Consider the following 15,126-nt stretch of genomic DNA (forward strand, 5'->3'; position numbering starts at 1 on the left):
TTTATCATTTAGCTCAATCATAGACTAATATATCATGTTAGGATAGTATTTATATTAATCTTGTCATCTTATCATTTAGTTTATTGCATTTCTAAGATCAGGCATAGCTTAGCATACCTTTCATATTAAAAACTATCAAAGCATCCCTCGTTCTTGCATTTGCCATCCCTAAACCATTTTGCTCAGTGATCTGAGAGCAAAAACATTGGTTTGAGAGACATTGTAAGATAGAGAACCATGGGACCCACCTTGGGAAGCTGAGTAATACTACGTTACTCCATAGCTTGCATCAAGAAGTCCTCTGTGTGTGTGGACAAGTTATTTTGCAATATTTTCACATATTAAGTTTTATCAGCCCACTTTTCCCGCATACACTAGTTTGATGAATAAACATACTTCTAAACCAATAGCCATCATTTGACTAAACAACTACGAATAAATAAATCTAATTTATAAAAAATCACTTTAAAATTAAACTCCACTCAATCATATCTATAAAAATATGCAAGTTCCTAAATAATATAATAATAAAAAAACCTGCCATTACCATTACAATTTGATTATCCTTCTCAATTTATTTGCCCACCTGGTTTCCTATTTTAAAAAAACTAATGTTTTTAAACACAAATTCAAAAAAATAAAATTGAAAAAGACGTTAAAGAAAAATGTTAGCAGTCTACACAAATAAGCAAACTGTAAAATCTCTACAAACTGGATCTCTCTTGCAGTACAATTCTTGGCCCTCAAAAGTAATCAGTCTTTCTCTGAAAATTCGAAAACCACTTTTCTGCGGCCCAGAAAAGCGGTTTCAAGGGAGTTTCTAGCAAATCGACATAACTCCAAAGCCGATCAGTCAGCGATCCTCTCTTAGCAGACGAAGATATTCAAACACAAATGTAGAAGCTGCAAAAGGAGGGAAAAAAATCGCCAAGAATAAGAACCAAATTCATACAAAAGAAAATAAATAATATTACATGATGTCGACAACAGTGAATGCACGCAGCGCAAGTCGCAGCAACAGGGAAAACGAAGGCCAAGGGATTCGAAACCGCGATCAGCCCGTTCTATTCAGTTCTTCCTTCGTTACTGGTAATTCAAATCCTAACCCAAACCCTAACCCTAATCCATATTCAACTTTTGTCTTCAAGGAAAATTCATCGGCTCCTCAGTCATTTTCTTCTGCATCATCGTCTGGTAGTAGCTTTGGAGGGGGATCGTTTTTCCCCTTTTATAGTTCTTCCTCTTCTTTTTCCTCCGCGGAAAATGCTGCATTTAATAATTCCACATCTATAGGGATTAATAAAACCAATCAGATCAAAGACACAGGCTTTACTTTTGAATCTTCTTCATCACTGGCGCACGGTTTAAATAACGGTGAGATGAATGCCACTGGAAACTTTAACCCCTTTGCCAATTCTTGGACGACTTCTGCATTTGTTCCTTCCCCCAGGAAATCCACGCCGCTGTGTGAAATGGGTTCCAATTTTCGGAAACAAGTACCATCCCATTCTACTTCAGCTCCGAGACCAAGGATGGGGAAGGTCAGACGGAGTGGTTCTTCTGTTTCGGCCAAGGGAAAATCAGCGGTCAATAGTAGTTTGTTTTCGGGTAGGGATTGTAAAAATAACGTTGATAATGAATATTCTGGGTACAATCCTTTTAGATCGGTGAGTTCTAATCAGTCTGATCATTGTTTTGTAAATCCAACCTCCAATACAAGCGCAAATCTAAACAATCAAATCTCCTTTCCGAGTGTTTTTGGGGAGAATGTTGGTAACGAGGGTTTTAAGCTTGGGCAGGATAATGGCAATCTGAAATATTCTGCGAGGAACAATTCTGCTAAGGAACGTGACGTTTTGGTTGATAGGTCAAGCAGTTGTAAACTCTTCACGGAAAGTTCCGAGGTTAATAGCAATGTAGGGGTTTCAACTGGTAAATCTTATTTTAAGAAGTTTGAAGTTGGGGGTTTTACCTTCGGTGCAGGGGCATTCAATAATAAGGTTTCGGTGAAGGAGAAAAAGGTAAATGAGATGGGGGCATATGATAATAAGGAACCATTGAAGGCGAACAAGGAAAATGAGGCAGGGGCATATGATAATAAGGTACCATCAAAGGAGAAAAAGGAAAATGAGGCAGGGGCAGGCTCAGTTTCTTGGTTTCCAGAGGTAATTGGAAATGTTAATGTTGGATGGGGAAGCACAATCAAGGAGGCTATCAATGACAGCATCTCAGGTGTTGATGCTGGACAGCCAGAATTTAAGGCAAATGACATAAATTTTGGCTCTGCAGACACTAATCTGCCAAGTCCATTCATGTTTAATGCAGGGCGGAAGGAACAGCCTAGAACCGGTACTAGGCGTAGGCAGAATTTGCACAACAGTGTGGAAGGAGTTGCCACTGGTAGCAGTAGCGGTAGTACATTTCAGGGTCTGAAGAGTAGTGGGCAAAGCACATTTGATATCTCATTTGTTAGCCCAGCACCATTTTCTGGTTTGAAAAGCAGTGACATTTGTATTACAAATAATCCATTTGATGCTCAGAAACCTCTCTCTGGTCAAAATGTTGCAAGTTCTGCAGCTAATAGTTCATTTGGAGCTACATCTAGTAGGTCATTGCCTTCAATCTTCACCTTTAAAGCAGCAGCGAAGCCAGAGAGTATGAACAAGGAAGTTCCAAAACCAACTCCAATGGCTGAACCTTTTAACTTATCTTCAGGATCGGCTTCTGCTTTCAGTGCTCCACAGTCTCCTTGTGGTTCTGCAAAAGAAACTGCCAATAAAGATCCATTTATTGCTCTAAGCAGTAGTGGAGAAATGGGAGCTCTTCCTTCAGTTTTAGAAATACCAAGACCTGGAGTTTCATCGCCTACAAAGGGTACATCCTGGCCATTCATGGAAAATTTATCGTCGATTTTAAATGAGCTATCTAAGATTAACTCCAAAAAAGGACCAAGCAAGAATTGCAGTGCAAGGAAAAAGAGAGAAAAAAATCATTCGTCTGCTTCTGTGCGTCGTAAGGTTGGAAAACAATCTGCTTCAAATACAAGAATGCATATGCCAAGTTCTTTGCAAACCAGTAATGCGGATGGAGGATCACCAATGGATTTTTCTCCTTACAATGAAAGTACTATTAAAGAGGAAGTTCCTGCTGGCTATGATAACATGCCAGGCTTAGGACCATCTTCTGTTGCATGGGCAACTCCTATTCATTCTGGTGTTCAGTCAGAACACAAATTGCATGAGTCGCTAGTTACGGAAGCTAAAGTTGATGAGCTAAGAGCTGCGGCTGCAAATTTGCATATTGGTGATGATAAGGATAGAAATTACAGAATTTTCCACCAAGAGGAGTCATTTATTGGGAGAGAGCATCACTCAAGGCAGACAAATGGTAGAACAGATGAATCAGAATGCAATGTTTGTAATATAGGTGGCAAAGGTAAATCGTCATCTTCTGAATATCATTCATCTATCTCTAGTTATGAAAGTGAGCAATTAAAATCTAGAATGGAGAAAGTGAGAATCGAAGAGAATACCTCTACTCCTAGTTCTGAAAGTGAGTTGTTATCTGCTAGATTAGAGAAAGTGAGAGCTAGAATGGAGAAAGTGAGAATCGAGAAGAAGACATCTATTCCTAGTTCTGAAAGTGAGTTGTTAACTGCTAGATTAGAGAAAGTGAGAATTGAAGAGCAGGCATCTATTCCCAGTTCTGAAACTGATCAGTTGAATTCTAGAATGGAGCAAGTGAAAATTGATGACTGTGAAAATATGAACAATGCTCCAGAAGATGAAGGGTGCTGTCACAATAAGAAATTTACCTTTGGGGCATCTTCTCCAACAAGTTCTACACAATCGTCAAGATTGAAACAATTTGGCAGAAGAAAATTTCGACCAAAAGTTGGAGAAAAAATGTGTGCATCAAGTGGTGAATTAAAATTTGATATGCCTCATTTAACTGCACAGAGTTTTGATGAAAGAGATGGAATGCAAGTGCATAATTCAATACCTAGAGGAGGTAAATCTAAAGATACAATACAGAAAGGTGAAGGGGAAGCCAAAACAACTGGTAATCCTGGTAGATTGTTCAATGGATCCACCATTTCAGAGCCTTCTTTTCCATTTCAGTGTAAGCACAAAGAGGACAGTGGAATGGTAGTCAGTCCAAGAGCTGTGAAGAGTGCAGTAGCAGAGCAGGCTTGTGAAAAATGGCGGCTTCGGTGAGGATTTCATTGACTGATACTGTTCTATTTTTTTGAAAGATGGCATATGCCTGGTATTATGTGCTTCCTTTCATATGTGGTTCTCCCCTGATTTTAGTCCGCCTGTATATGGTTTGTTGTTTGAGAGAATTGATACAGAAGGGCATGTGAAATTCATCTAGCTTACACTATTGCTTCATTACATTATATATTTGTTGATTTGACAAAGTTGTAGGCTATTTATATGTATGCCTTAGATCTAGCTAACGTGTTATATTGTATATATATGTATGTTTATTGTATCAGTGGAAATCAGGCATATGCAAATGGAGACTTTCCTAAAGCAGAGGATTGTTATTCACGAGGGGCAAATAGTGTATCTCCTAATGAGACATCTCAAAGCTGTATCAGAGCATCGATGCTGTGCTATAGCAATCGTGCAGCCACACGGATGGCTGTTGGAAGAATGAGGGAGGCACTTGCAGATTGCATGCGGGCTATGGCCATTGATCCAAATTTTTTGAGAGTTCAATTAAGAGCTGCTAGGTAGGTTTACTATGCACTCTCAGTATCTAATTGCTATGCATGCTTTTGACTGTTATGGTTAGACAGACTTGGAAGTATGTTGAAATTCTTGTGCTATTTACATTTTGAAATTGATAGAACCAATGGTGTCATTTTTAATGATACCTGTTCTGAAACTTACATTCCATTGTTCACTAATATTGGATTTAGGGAATGAAAGAAGTAACAACTAGTCAATTTCAAGATCTGAAACTAGGAAAATGTAAATGAAAGCAAAGCATCCTACACAAAAAGGAAACATGAGGATTTACCCTGGAGAAACCCTCATATGGGGAAAAACTCAAGCAAATTGTGAGCTACTACTCACATAATCTCTCAATTCCAATGGCAATTTACAGTAATACAGCTCTAATACAGCTCTCCATACAGCTTCTTTCCCTTACAATGACCCATTGTGCACAGTTTTTAGAACTCTCTATGGACTCCATCTTCTTCCAATCTTCTCTTTTCATTTCATTCAGAATGTTCATTTAGTCTTTAATAAATGTACAGAAACACAAGAAATGCCAAAGAGCAGAGGAAGTGGAAGAGTTGGGAACTGAAGTGTTTCTTGGACATGTATAGGCCGTTTCTTTGCCACATGATGAAACTGCTGCTTGTCATGATGATGAAACCTCCATTTTTTGGGTAAGGCCACTGCTTTCGTCTGCAAAACTGCCGCTGACGGAGACTGCCATTTGTCATGTACAAATCGCCACCTGTGGGAAATCGGCAATTTTGCATGAAGTGCATGAAATCTTCATTTTTCTCCTGTCTTTTCTAGCTTCTCTATACTACATGTTTACAGAAGCTGCACTGTACCTTGCTATGGAATTGGAAAACAAAATTAATCCTTTTATGGATCAAACATCCTCAATATGGAGGCTTTTGGTCCCCCAAACTATAGTGACTCAACAAGAGAGGGAGGCTGCATCCTTCAACAGATGACAGGACTGCCACTTTACCTTGGACGATAGAAGAAATATTAACCAAACTTTGGAACACCTTCATTTCCAACTGTCTGTATCATGTGATACGGTTAAAGTGCTTGAACATGGAGGAAACTTGATCAACATTGATTTTCTTCAATGGAATGATCTGTGTTACCACTCAACATCTTTCCATGAAGTTTCAGGACAACTATTGGTTGCTGCTTCTTGTCTCTGTCCAACCTTGATGAGGTAGTACTTGTTTACCCTTTGATAATACACTCGTTTCTGTCATATATGTAGGGCTGCTAGAGATGACACTGCATACATCCAAAGAGCAACATTTAGAACCTCTTCATCAACAAACTTGGAATTAATAGCAAAATTCTTTCTCTATTGTCTACCCATACCCACATTCAAATTAGCACCTTCTTTGATCCAACCCGAGGTGTAATGCTTAGAGTGTTGACAAGTTTCTAGACCAATTTTATCAACTAAATCTTTGGAAATTAAGTTAGCTTGAGAAAAAGAATAAGAAGTGCTTCAATATTAACAACCTTAACTTGAATTTTGATGTTCAACAATGATTTATGAGCCAACAAATTCATATTCATAGTAATGCAAGTAATCCTATAATCTACCTATGAAGTACATTTCACCTTTTTACCCTTATTAATTACCACTCTTTTCGTGTATCATAAGCATATAGCTTTTCTTACCTCTCCTACCTTGCTTATGAGTGTTCTACTCATAATGTAACTTCCAACAAGATGTGTAATGTCCCCTTTGTTAATTTCCCAAGTTTTTTTTGCCTTAGATCACTATTCTTAGTTAATAAGGGAGGGTTATATCTTCTTAAAGGGAAAATCTGCAATAAGTTAAAAAACAACCTACAGTCATAATACATAAAGTAAATAACAACATTTAGAAATTAAACTACAAATGTAGAGATCATGAACATAATTCACAACTTGCTGTAAGATCACCTAAGCTAATTAAAACAACCCCTAGTCATAGTCAGTTAGGATGGTTGATTTGATTGGGTGTCCTTGCGACCTTCTATCCTAGGCCCAAAGGCAGTGCACCTTTGCCCCCCTTTGGCCTCATGTGGCTCATGCCATTCATATGAGGTGGCATACCTAGTGAGGCATCTTTATAACCTTCCCCCCTCAATCATGTCACCTTCTCCTACTCACATGATTAGATATACGTAGTTCAGTCCTTCATGGTGCAGAGGGTAAGGACATCTCCTAATAGGGTGCCCAGAAAGTCTAACCCTCCCAAGCTCAAAGTCCACCGTCGCCCTCCTTTAGCCTCATGGGGACTCCAGGGTCACATACCATGAGGTGGCGTGCTTAGAGGTGACCCTAACACCGTTCCCCCTATTTAGGATCCCTCCCTTCTCTCACCATGATTGGATATATATATCTATATATATATATATAGATATTATAGAGAGCTTATTAACTTGTTACAATTATTGGCATCCAAGTTCTCAATTCAGTAATAATTACAGAAATGTAATATTGATCTTAAATATCAATGTGATGCTTAACGATTATTCAGTAGTTAATTATCAAACAATAATTGATTACTTCAAAAAATCAGATGCTCTTTATAACAAGGAAATATACCAGATAGGCCTATGTCTATTAATGCAGATAATGGAAAGTTCTTACAGTTTTGCTGGTCCCTTTATTGTTTTCTGTTCTGCTAAAGTGTTCTCCCTTGGATTCTTTCAGATCCCAGTGTAGATCCCACTATCCTCCTTTTCTTCAAATGCTCGGAGGCTATTTATGCCCCCTCCATCCGTGGTGGAAGGCCACAAACAGTGGTCGTAACCTTTAGTGGCAGCGACCCCTTTGAAAGGTCGCTGCCCTTCCTTTATCGTTATTGCTTATCGGGGGCAATCATTATCGGTTGCTTATAATAAAACATGAATATCAATAATTACTAAGATCTTAATATGAATACAATAATGAGAATATAGTATAATAACAAAAATTTAATTAATATCAATAATAATAATTAAATATCATTTTTTAAGGATACATTCAAAATTCCTCCAATTAGAATATGAGGGTTTTATGACGAGATGAATCTCTATAACCATTTTTACCACAATGAAGTGTAGATTTCTTCTTGGTACTTGTGGAAGGGAGGATGGATGAGTTCTACTTAAACATAGCGAGCATGGGCATGTGCCTCAGATATGTCCACAAGTTTGGAACACAACATGGGCCTAGGAAGATGGCTATGAAGATGGCTATGGAGACCTCCAATATACTACATCAAGACCTTCTTAGCCTGCACATCTCTCCATTTGAGCTGCCCCTTCTACAAAGCTCACTAGTGTACTTTTGCTTATATGTCCCCTTTTCTTTAAAAAAACTACAATTCCGTACATTTTTCTTCTCTATGACAAATAGGTTAAAACTCTTTCTTAATCAAATTCTTAATTATAATCACATGTACTAATTGGAGCTTGTTTTCTTGAAGTTAAGAAGTACAAGAGACTCTCAAACCAAGTCAAAATATGGTTCGCTAATCTTAGCCTAGCAAGGGTTGGAACACAACATGGGCCTAGGAAGATGGCTATGAAGACCTCCAATATACTACATCAAGACCTTCTTAGTCTGCACATCTCTCCATTTAAGCTGCCCTTTCTACAAAGCTCACTAGTGTACTTTTGCTTATATGTCCCCTTTTCTTTCAAAAAACTACAATTCTGTACATTTTTCTTCTCTATGACAAATAGGTTAAAACTCTTTCTTAATCAAATTTTTAATTATAATCACATGTACTAATTGGAGCTTGTTTTCTTGAAGTTATGAAGTACAAGAGACTTTCAAACCAAGTCAAAATATGGTTTGCTAATCTTAGCCTAGCAAGGGAAATCTTTGGTTCCAAAGTAAGAGAATGCATGTTAAAGCATATCTCCAATTGTGCCAATCAATGACTAAGCTTTTTTCGCACCCAATCTCCTTCGAATGGCAGAATCACAACTTTAGCTTCTGCTTTGAATAGAGATTTGATTGGTAGACTGTTTCACCATTTGAATTTCTTGCCCTCCTTGGAGTAGGTTTTACCTTTGCCCTTGGTATCTTCCATAGATCAAATCTTCTCAATGATTGTTTCCATTAGGTTCGTCATAGATGTTGACTTCTATCTTGGAGAACATTGCTTTAGCATTTAAGATTTAAGAACTCTTCTCTATCTTCCCTGCTTCTTAATTCCTTTCTCCACTAAATCATTCCACTTGGTCTTCTTGTGGATATGAACCTGCAAAATGCTCACAACTTCCACAAAGGAAAGAAACTACTCCAGTACCACTAGATCCGTAAACTTGATAGTCTATTTATTAGTCTGCTGATTATGGATTTAAGAGTTCATTCATTAGTTTGCTGATTATAGATTTGGGAGTCTATCATTAGTTTGTCAATTACGAGCTATGTTACCAGGTACACCCTTAAGGCGTCTCACACTCGTACCAGGTTGGTTTGGGTACGGGTTTGGTAATGGAAGGTCCATTAATAAATATCACATGTACCAATAGTGGATAATTTTTTTAGCTTGGGACATTTGTGCATAACTACTAGGGTATTCGGTATGTACCCGAGCGTCTAGATATGCCCAGAGTATGTACGGCCTACATGGGCATACCCAAGGCGCTGAGTGCCAAAAGGTAACAAAAGAAGACATTTTTTGACCTTTTTTTGCATCTAAAAACCCCAAAATGCGCACTAGTTAGTGGGATCTCTTGTCATATAAGTAATTTGATTACAATGAGGTGGTCTGGGAGTGGAGACAGGAACTTAGACAACTACAAGTATCACTATTAAATGCCAATTGATAAAGATAAATATTAAATATTTAACTATCAACTGGCATTTAATATTCATCTTTATCACCTTCCATTTTGGCATTTGTCATTTGGCATTGATCAATAATGAAGTATCATACTATCAAATGTATTTAGTTTTACAATTCTGTAGTTTTCTTTAAATTTTTGGTATATATTATATATATACATACATGTTCGGACATAACCCAAGGGCAAAAAAAAGTTGCTTGTACCCATGTACCAGGTTCCCGTACTTGTATCTATTCCTGTATGTGTACTAACAACTTAGATTATGGGTTTGGAAAATAAAAGAAATACTAATTAGTTAATTGCAAGAGCTGAAACTTGGAAAATTTAAAGGAGATCAAAACACCATACGCATGAAACAAGAGAATTTACCCTGGAGAAATCCATGTATGGGACAAAAATCCAGCAAGTTATGAGCTACTGCTCACTGGATTGTTCTATTCCAACTATGATTACAGTATTAGGACTCCTAGCACTTGAACAAACTGAATCACATAGGATTTCACTCTCTAATAACTCTAATACAGCTACCTATACAATTTGATCCCCTTACAATGACCCATTGTGCAAACACAGATTTTTAGATCTCTTATTTGCCTTTACTACTTCCAATCTTCTCACTTGTCTTTATTTTAAATGTTCTACCATTATCAATGGATGTACAGATCCACAAAAAATGCCAAAGGGCAAAGAAAGTGGAAGAGATGGGAGTTGAAATATTATTTGGACATGTATGGGTTGTTTCTCTGAGGCATGATGAAATTGCTGCTGACTGAGAGTGCCTCTTGTTGTGCATGAAACTGCTGCTTGCACCTGTGGGAAACCGGTAGCGCATGAAACCTTCATTTTTCCAATTTTTGATTATTCTTTAACTTCTTTGTTCCACATGTTTACCCACGCTGCTTTGTACCTTGCCATGAAATCTGACACAAAACTGATCCTCTTATGGATCAATATTACTCTTCCTAGTGCTCATAAGTTACACCTCGCTTTCCAAGAAATGGGCATATTCATTGCTTTTCTTTTCTTGGTTATTGCAGCTTCATAAGTTCTTGTATTTGTGTTTCATGACATGGCTTCACAGATGCCAAAAGTATCATTATAATATCTTTATAAAGGGCAAATGCCTTTTTATCGATCTTCATTTTATTACAATAATGCTTACCTACTATATAATAGATGCTGTTTTATTTTTATGATGTCTGTTTAGAGGACTCACCATGGAACAAATTTGTATATACGCATGCACAGAGAGAGAGAGAGAGAGAGAGGCTGCATGTTCATTTATCATTGATCATTTCATTTTATAGAACTAAGATGAGCTGTATGGTCCCTTGCAAATACTTAATGCTTTATTTTTTAAGATTTAGGTGTGATGCAATTTTCTAAGCACAGTTCATAATTTCAAATCTTCTCCTATAATAGTGAAGCAGCTTTACTTCAGGATTTGCATGTTTGACTGAGGATGGAGAGTGCAGGCTGAATTATGCAGCTATTCTGAAACCACAAATTTGACATATGGCTATGCATTTTGTCCACTTCTTTTTTAACATTTTCTTTTATCCTTTACCTCTAAAATTCATTTATTACATTTCATAGTTCTAAGTTTGGTAATTATTTAAAATAAGCTGGACAAAAACTCATTGAACCACTGGACCCAAAATATTTTCCTAAAATAATTAAGCAGTTCCTGCTAAAAGAGTTAGCTAATTGGCTTCATGGAATATGCTAGTTCCCAACTCCTTAACTAGGGGCGGCCTATTTAATAATTACAATATAGCTTTGCAGAATAAAATGTCTTGTCCTTGAGAAGTTAAGCATGTGTTTTAGCACTAGGATTGGTGTTAGCAGTGAATAATTGCTATTCATTAGTAATATGTCATGTATTGACACTTTCATCAATTTTTTTAAACCTTAAATCTATGCTTTGACCAATGTAGATGGTCATCTATTTTCAATGTTTATCAGCAGATGTTAAATATTATGTGGTGAGTGAACTCTTTATTTTGGTTTTTTTTAGTGAGCCTTATGTTACTTCCCAAAATTGTTTATTATCATTCAGATTATATGTAAACGATCCTTCTCTTGCATTTGAGAAAATCATTTTCAAGCTATGTTATATTTTGTGGTCACAATTTTATTGTTGATTGATGCTTGCTGCTTGAAGCATGCTTATATAGTTTTCATGCAATCAACTAAAATTGATTTAAGATAAGAGTTTCCTAGATTATTATCGTACAAAAGTAGCATAATATTTTTGTAAAGAGTGCTGCACTGTTAACTCTTCTTATGGTGAAACTTCATTAAGCTACTGACATTTACCGTTTTAGAGGAAAGTAGAATTTTTATTTCCCAAAGAACCGAGATGCTTATATGGGGAGCCCATAATAGCATAATCTCAGCCTGGGCTCAGATATTTCTATTCATATTCCTTTTGATGAATGCATATTTGACAGGCTTTAAACTATATCATTATAATTGCAAACAGAATTTGTTTAGTTTTTTGGGCTTATGCTTATGCAGCTTTTGTATGTATGTTTGTAGTTGCCACCTTTCCCTTGGAGAGAGTGAGGCTGCAGTTTCATTATTCAAAGCATGCTTACGCTTGGCACAAGAGGTTGATAATCTAGACCTGAAGTTAGCATCTGAAGCTTCTGAAGGGCTGAGAAGGGCACAGGTTTGTTGTATTTTTTATGTAGGACCCCTACTTTTTATTGGTGCAGTGTAAAAGTGGATCACTGTCATATAATCAGTGGAAGATTTAGCTGAGGTAGTTTTTTATTGTGTCCATCAACCATGTGGTAGATGAGATCCTTGCCATGTTGTCTGTGCATTCTCTGTTCTATGCAGAGAGGCTGATGGTTGCTTAAGTAAAAGATGGAATGCAGGCTTCAGCTCATTAAAGTCTTATGGTTGATATTTAGGGTCATAATACAAGTAAAGGCATATCTTTATGATATTCATAAATATGTAATTAACTATTCAAATTTCTTGACCTAGCTCAGCTACATGCCTTCCATAATGTATTTTATATGTAAATATTTAAGCTTCCTGTGTAAAGTTCCCTTTTAAATTTTCCTTGTTTTCTTCATATATAATAAATCCTAACTCAAATAATAGTTGCACGATTAATTACAAGTATGAAATTAGTGTAGAGATTGTAGCTTAGCAGTTTATTATACAATTCAGATTTAATTTTGAAAATATTTCTCAGAAAATATAGAACTTATCCTCTTATCTCTGATGTAAATCTTCCTCCAATCTGTTGTGATCTTTTTTTATTTAAATGTCGTTCAAATGTCTTGGAGTCTGGCTGAATCAGGGGTTGAATCTCCTCTTTGTGTTTTTTTCCTCCCTTGAGTCACTAGAGCCAATGGAAGGCTTCCCCTTCATTGAATCTTCACTAAAATGTTTGAGAGGTGCAGGGGAAATGTTTGGCCTCCATCATCATGATTCATTGGACTTTGTTGGTAAACAGATCCGTCACTTCGAAATGTTCTACTATGTGCCCAATGGAGGAGTGACAAAGAAAGGGTTCCCAACAGTTGGATAGATCGTTCTTTGGACACAATCTTCCTCTGCGTTTGAGAGGTGCAGCTCCCTCGTATGATAGGGGTATTTGTATTTTTGAATAAAGTTAATTTAAAAGGAAAAGGGGAAAATAACTATAAATGAACTTAGAAGAAATCTATACAACAAACATACGATTGTTATTAAGATTTCATTGATTTCTAACCTCATCACTATCAACTCTAGACCACGCATAAGAAGGTAGTGAAATGAAGCATTGAAATTTGCATGACACTTATATACCTCAAAGATACCAAAGAAGTTTATAATGTCATATGACCATTGTCTTCATGAAACTGGGAAAGTAATTTGCAAACTTGTTATTTCAATATCACATGATAATTACATAACATCGAGCAAATGAATACTTGACAATCATGGAAACACTTCCTATTTGCTTTGTATTCAAAAGATGGAGTTATACAATCCAAAATTTTTAGCTGTCCCAAAACTCACAAAGTCCAAAAAAAGTCCTTTAACAATCTATCTTTCCACTATTTATAATATCCTATGAGTAACTACCTCATAACCAACTTCAATCCTGAGTTACTAACTAACTCTTTTTTGCGCAAATTACAATGAGTTAATAACTTAAACATTTATGCGCAGAAAATGTCAACTTTCTAACCTTTGACTCCATGAGATGGAAAATCTCATTTTATATCAATAAGACTGAAAATAATACTTGAGACTAACTAATCAAAACACAACAAAAGAGAATATACAAAGATGAAAGCATGATATTAATTCTCAGTATCATGGAGAAGCACGCTGGCTGATTACTTGATCCTGCTAAACTGGTGTTTTGGACTTGAACAACCTGTATGCTTTGAGAGCATCTACCATGAACTTGTATCTGGGAATGATCACATTGTTCATCTTCAATTTGACAGTAGCTTGGCCATCCTGAATGTCAATCAAATCATGATAATACGAAGGCATGTCACAAGCTTCCAAAGCAACTGAAATAACATCGAGTCTCTTCATTCTATCTGCATCTGAAACCTGCACATCTGCTAACTCAGTATTGATTCTATCATGAAATTTGCTTAAGAGCACCTGACTGTCTATTTGCTGAAATTGTTCCTTTACTGATATATCACCAACAATGTTCATTGTGTCCTCTATTACCTTCATTTTTGTTTGCTCACAAGTTGCCAAGAGTTTTTGATACTCACCTAGGCATTGCTTGATATTCTCCAATTTCCAACTTATACTCTTGCATCATGTACTTGATTGATTTTCTTCTTTATGAGAGAAGACTTTTTCAGCAATGAGTACATCCATATCTGTTTTAGCTATTCTTTGGAATTCTTTCAAAGTATCTTGCCAATACATTTCTTGTTCTTTGGCATTCTTCAATTCTGCAGCAATTTTTTGATCCTATACATCAAGTTTCATGTGAACATCCTTGGCTTTTCCAATGAAGTCTAATGTCTCTGACTTCATTTGATTAATCCATTCCTCTACCATTATACTGTGTCTCTTGCATTTATGTATATCTTCAATCACCTTCTTTTCAATAATTCCTTCAGCATGCATTAATGCTGATGTTGGTGCGAACTCCAACTGTGCATCTGAAGAATCCACAACGGATTTGATATAGGATGAGAGAACTTGTATCTGTTGCTTTAGCTGATCCTTTAGTTCCTTATCTTTGTTTGCTTTGTCAACAAGAATAGCTGTGGAAATTTGAAATTTTTGAACAACTCCCTCATGTGTTGTAGGTCCTAGATCCACCCGTGTCACATTAAAATCTGCCTCACTAGCTTCACTTAATCTTTTTCAACAATAGGCTAGGCTACTTGAACACACAAATTTCCTGATGAAGGACTATTTCCTGATGAAGGATTAATTCTAGTGTTCCACGGGAACGCGTCCCCCCCCTTTTTGGGCGCATCCCCCCGTCAGAAACGTCTCGGGGAGGGGGGGACAGGGACGCGACGTCCCCCGCCGTCCCGCCACCCGCCACCCAAGCGCCGCCGGGACGCGGAGAC

At 37.0% G+C, this 15,126-nt stretch overlaps 1 protein-coding gene across 1 annotated transcript in view; it reads left to right on the forward strand.

Annotated features, from left to right (window-relative positions):
• The first annotated feature begins 683 nt into the window (after positions 1 to 683).
• The window catches only part of LOC131057699 (uncharacterized), a 41,308-nt gene continuing 26,865 nt past the window's right edge, over positions 684 to 15,126 (forward strand). Inside the window, exons 1-3 of the mRNA XM_057991848.2 lie at positions 684 to 4,213; positions 4,502 to 4,741; positions 12,104 to 12,236. Of these exons, the coding sequence (XP_057847831.2) occupies positions 975 to 4,213; positions 4,502 to 4,741; positions 12,104 to 12,236 (3,612 nt within the window). The 5' untranslated portion in view covers positions 684 to 974. The remainder of the gene's footprint in view (positions 4,214 to 4,501; positions 4,742 to 12,103; positions 12,237 to 15,126) is intronic.

The sequence above is a fragment of the Cryptomeria japonica genome, chromosome 10, assembly GCF_030272615.1.
Source record: "Cryptomeria japonica chromosome 10, Sugi_1.0, whole genome shotgun sequence".
Classification (NCBI taxonomy): Eukaryota; Viridiplantae; Streptophyta; class Pinopsida; order Cupressales; family Cupressaceae; genus Cryptomeria; species Cryptomeria japonica.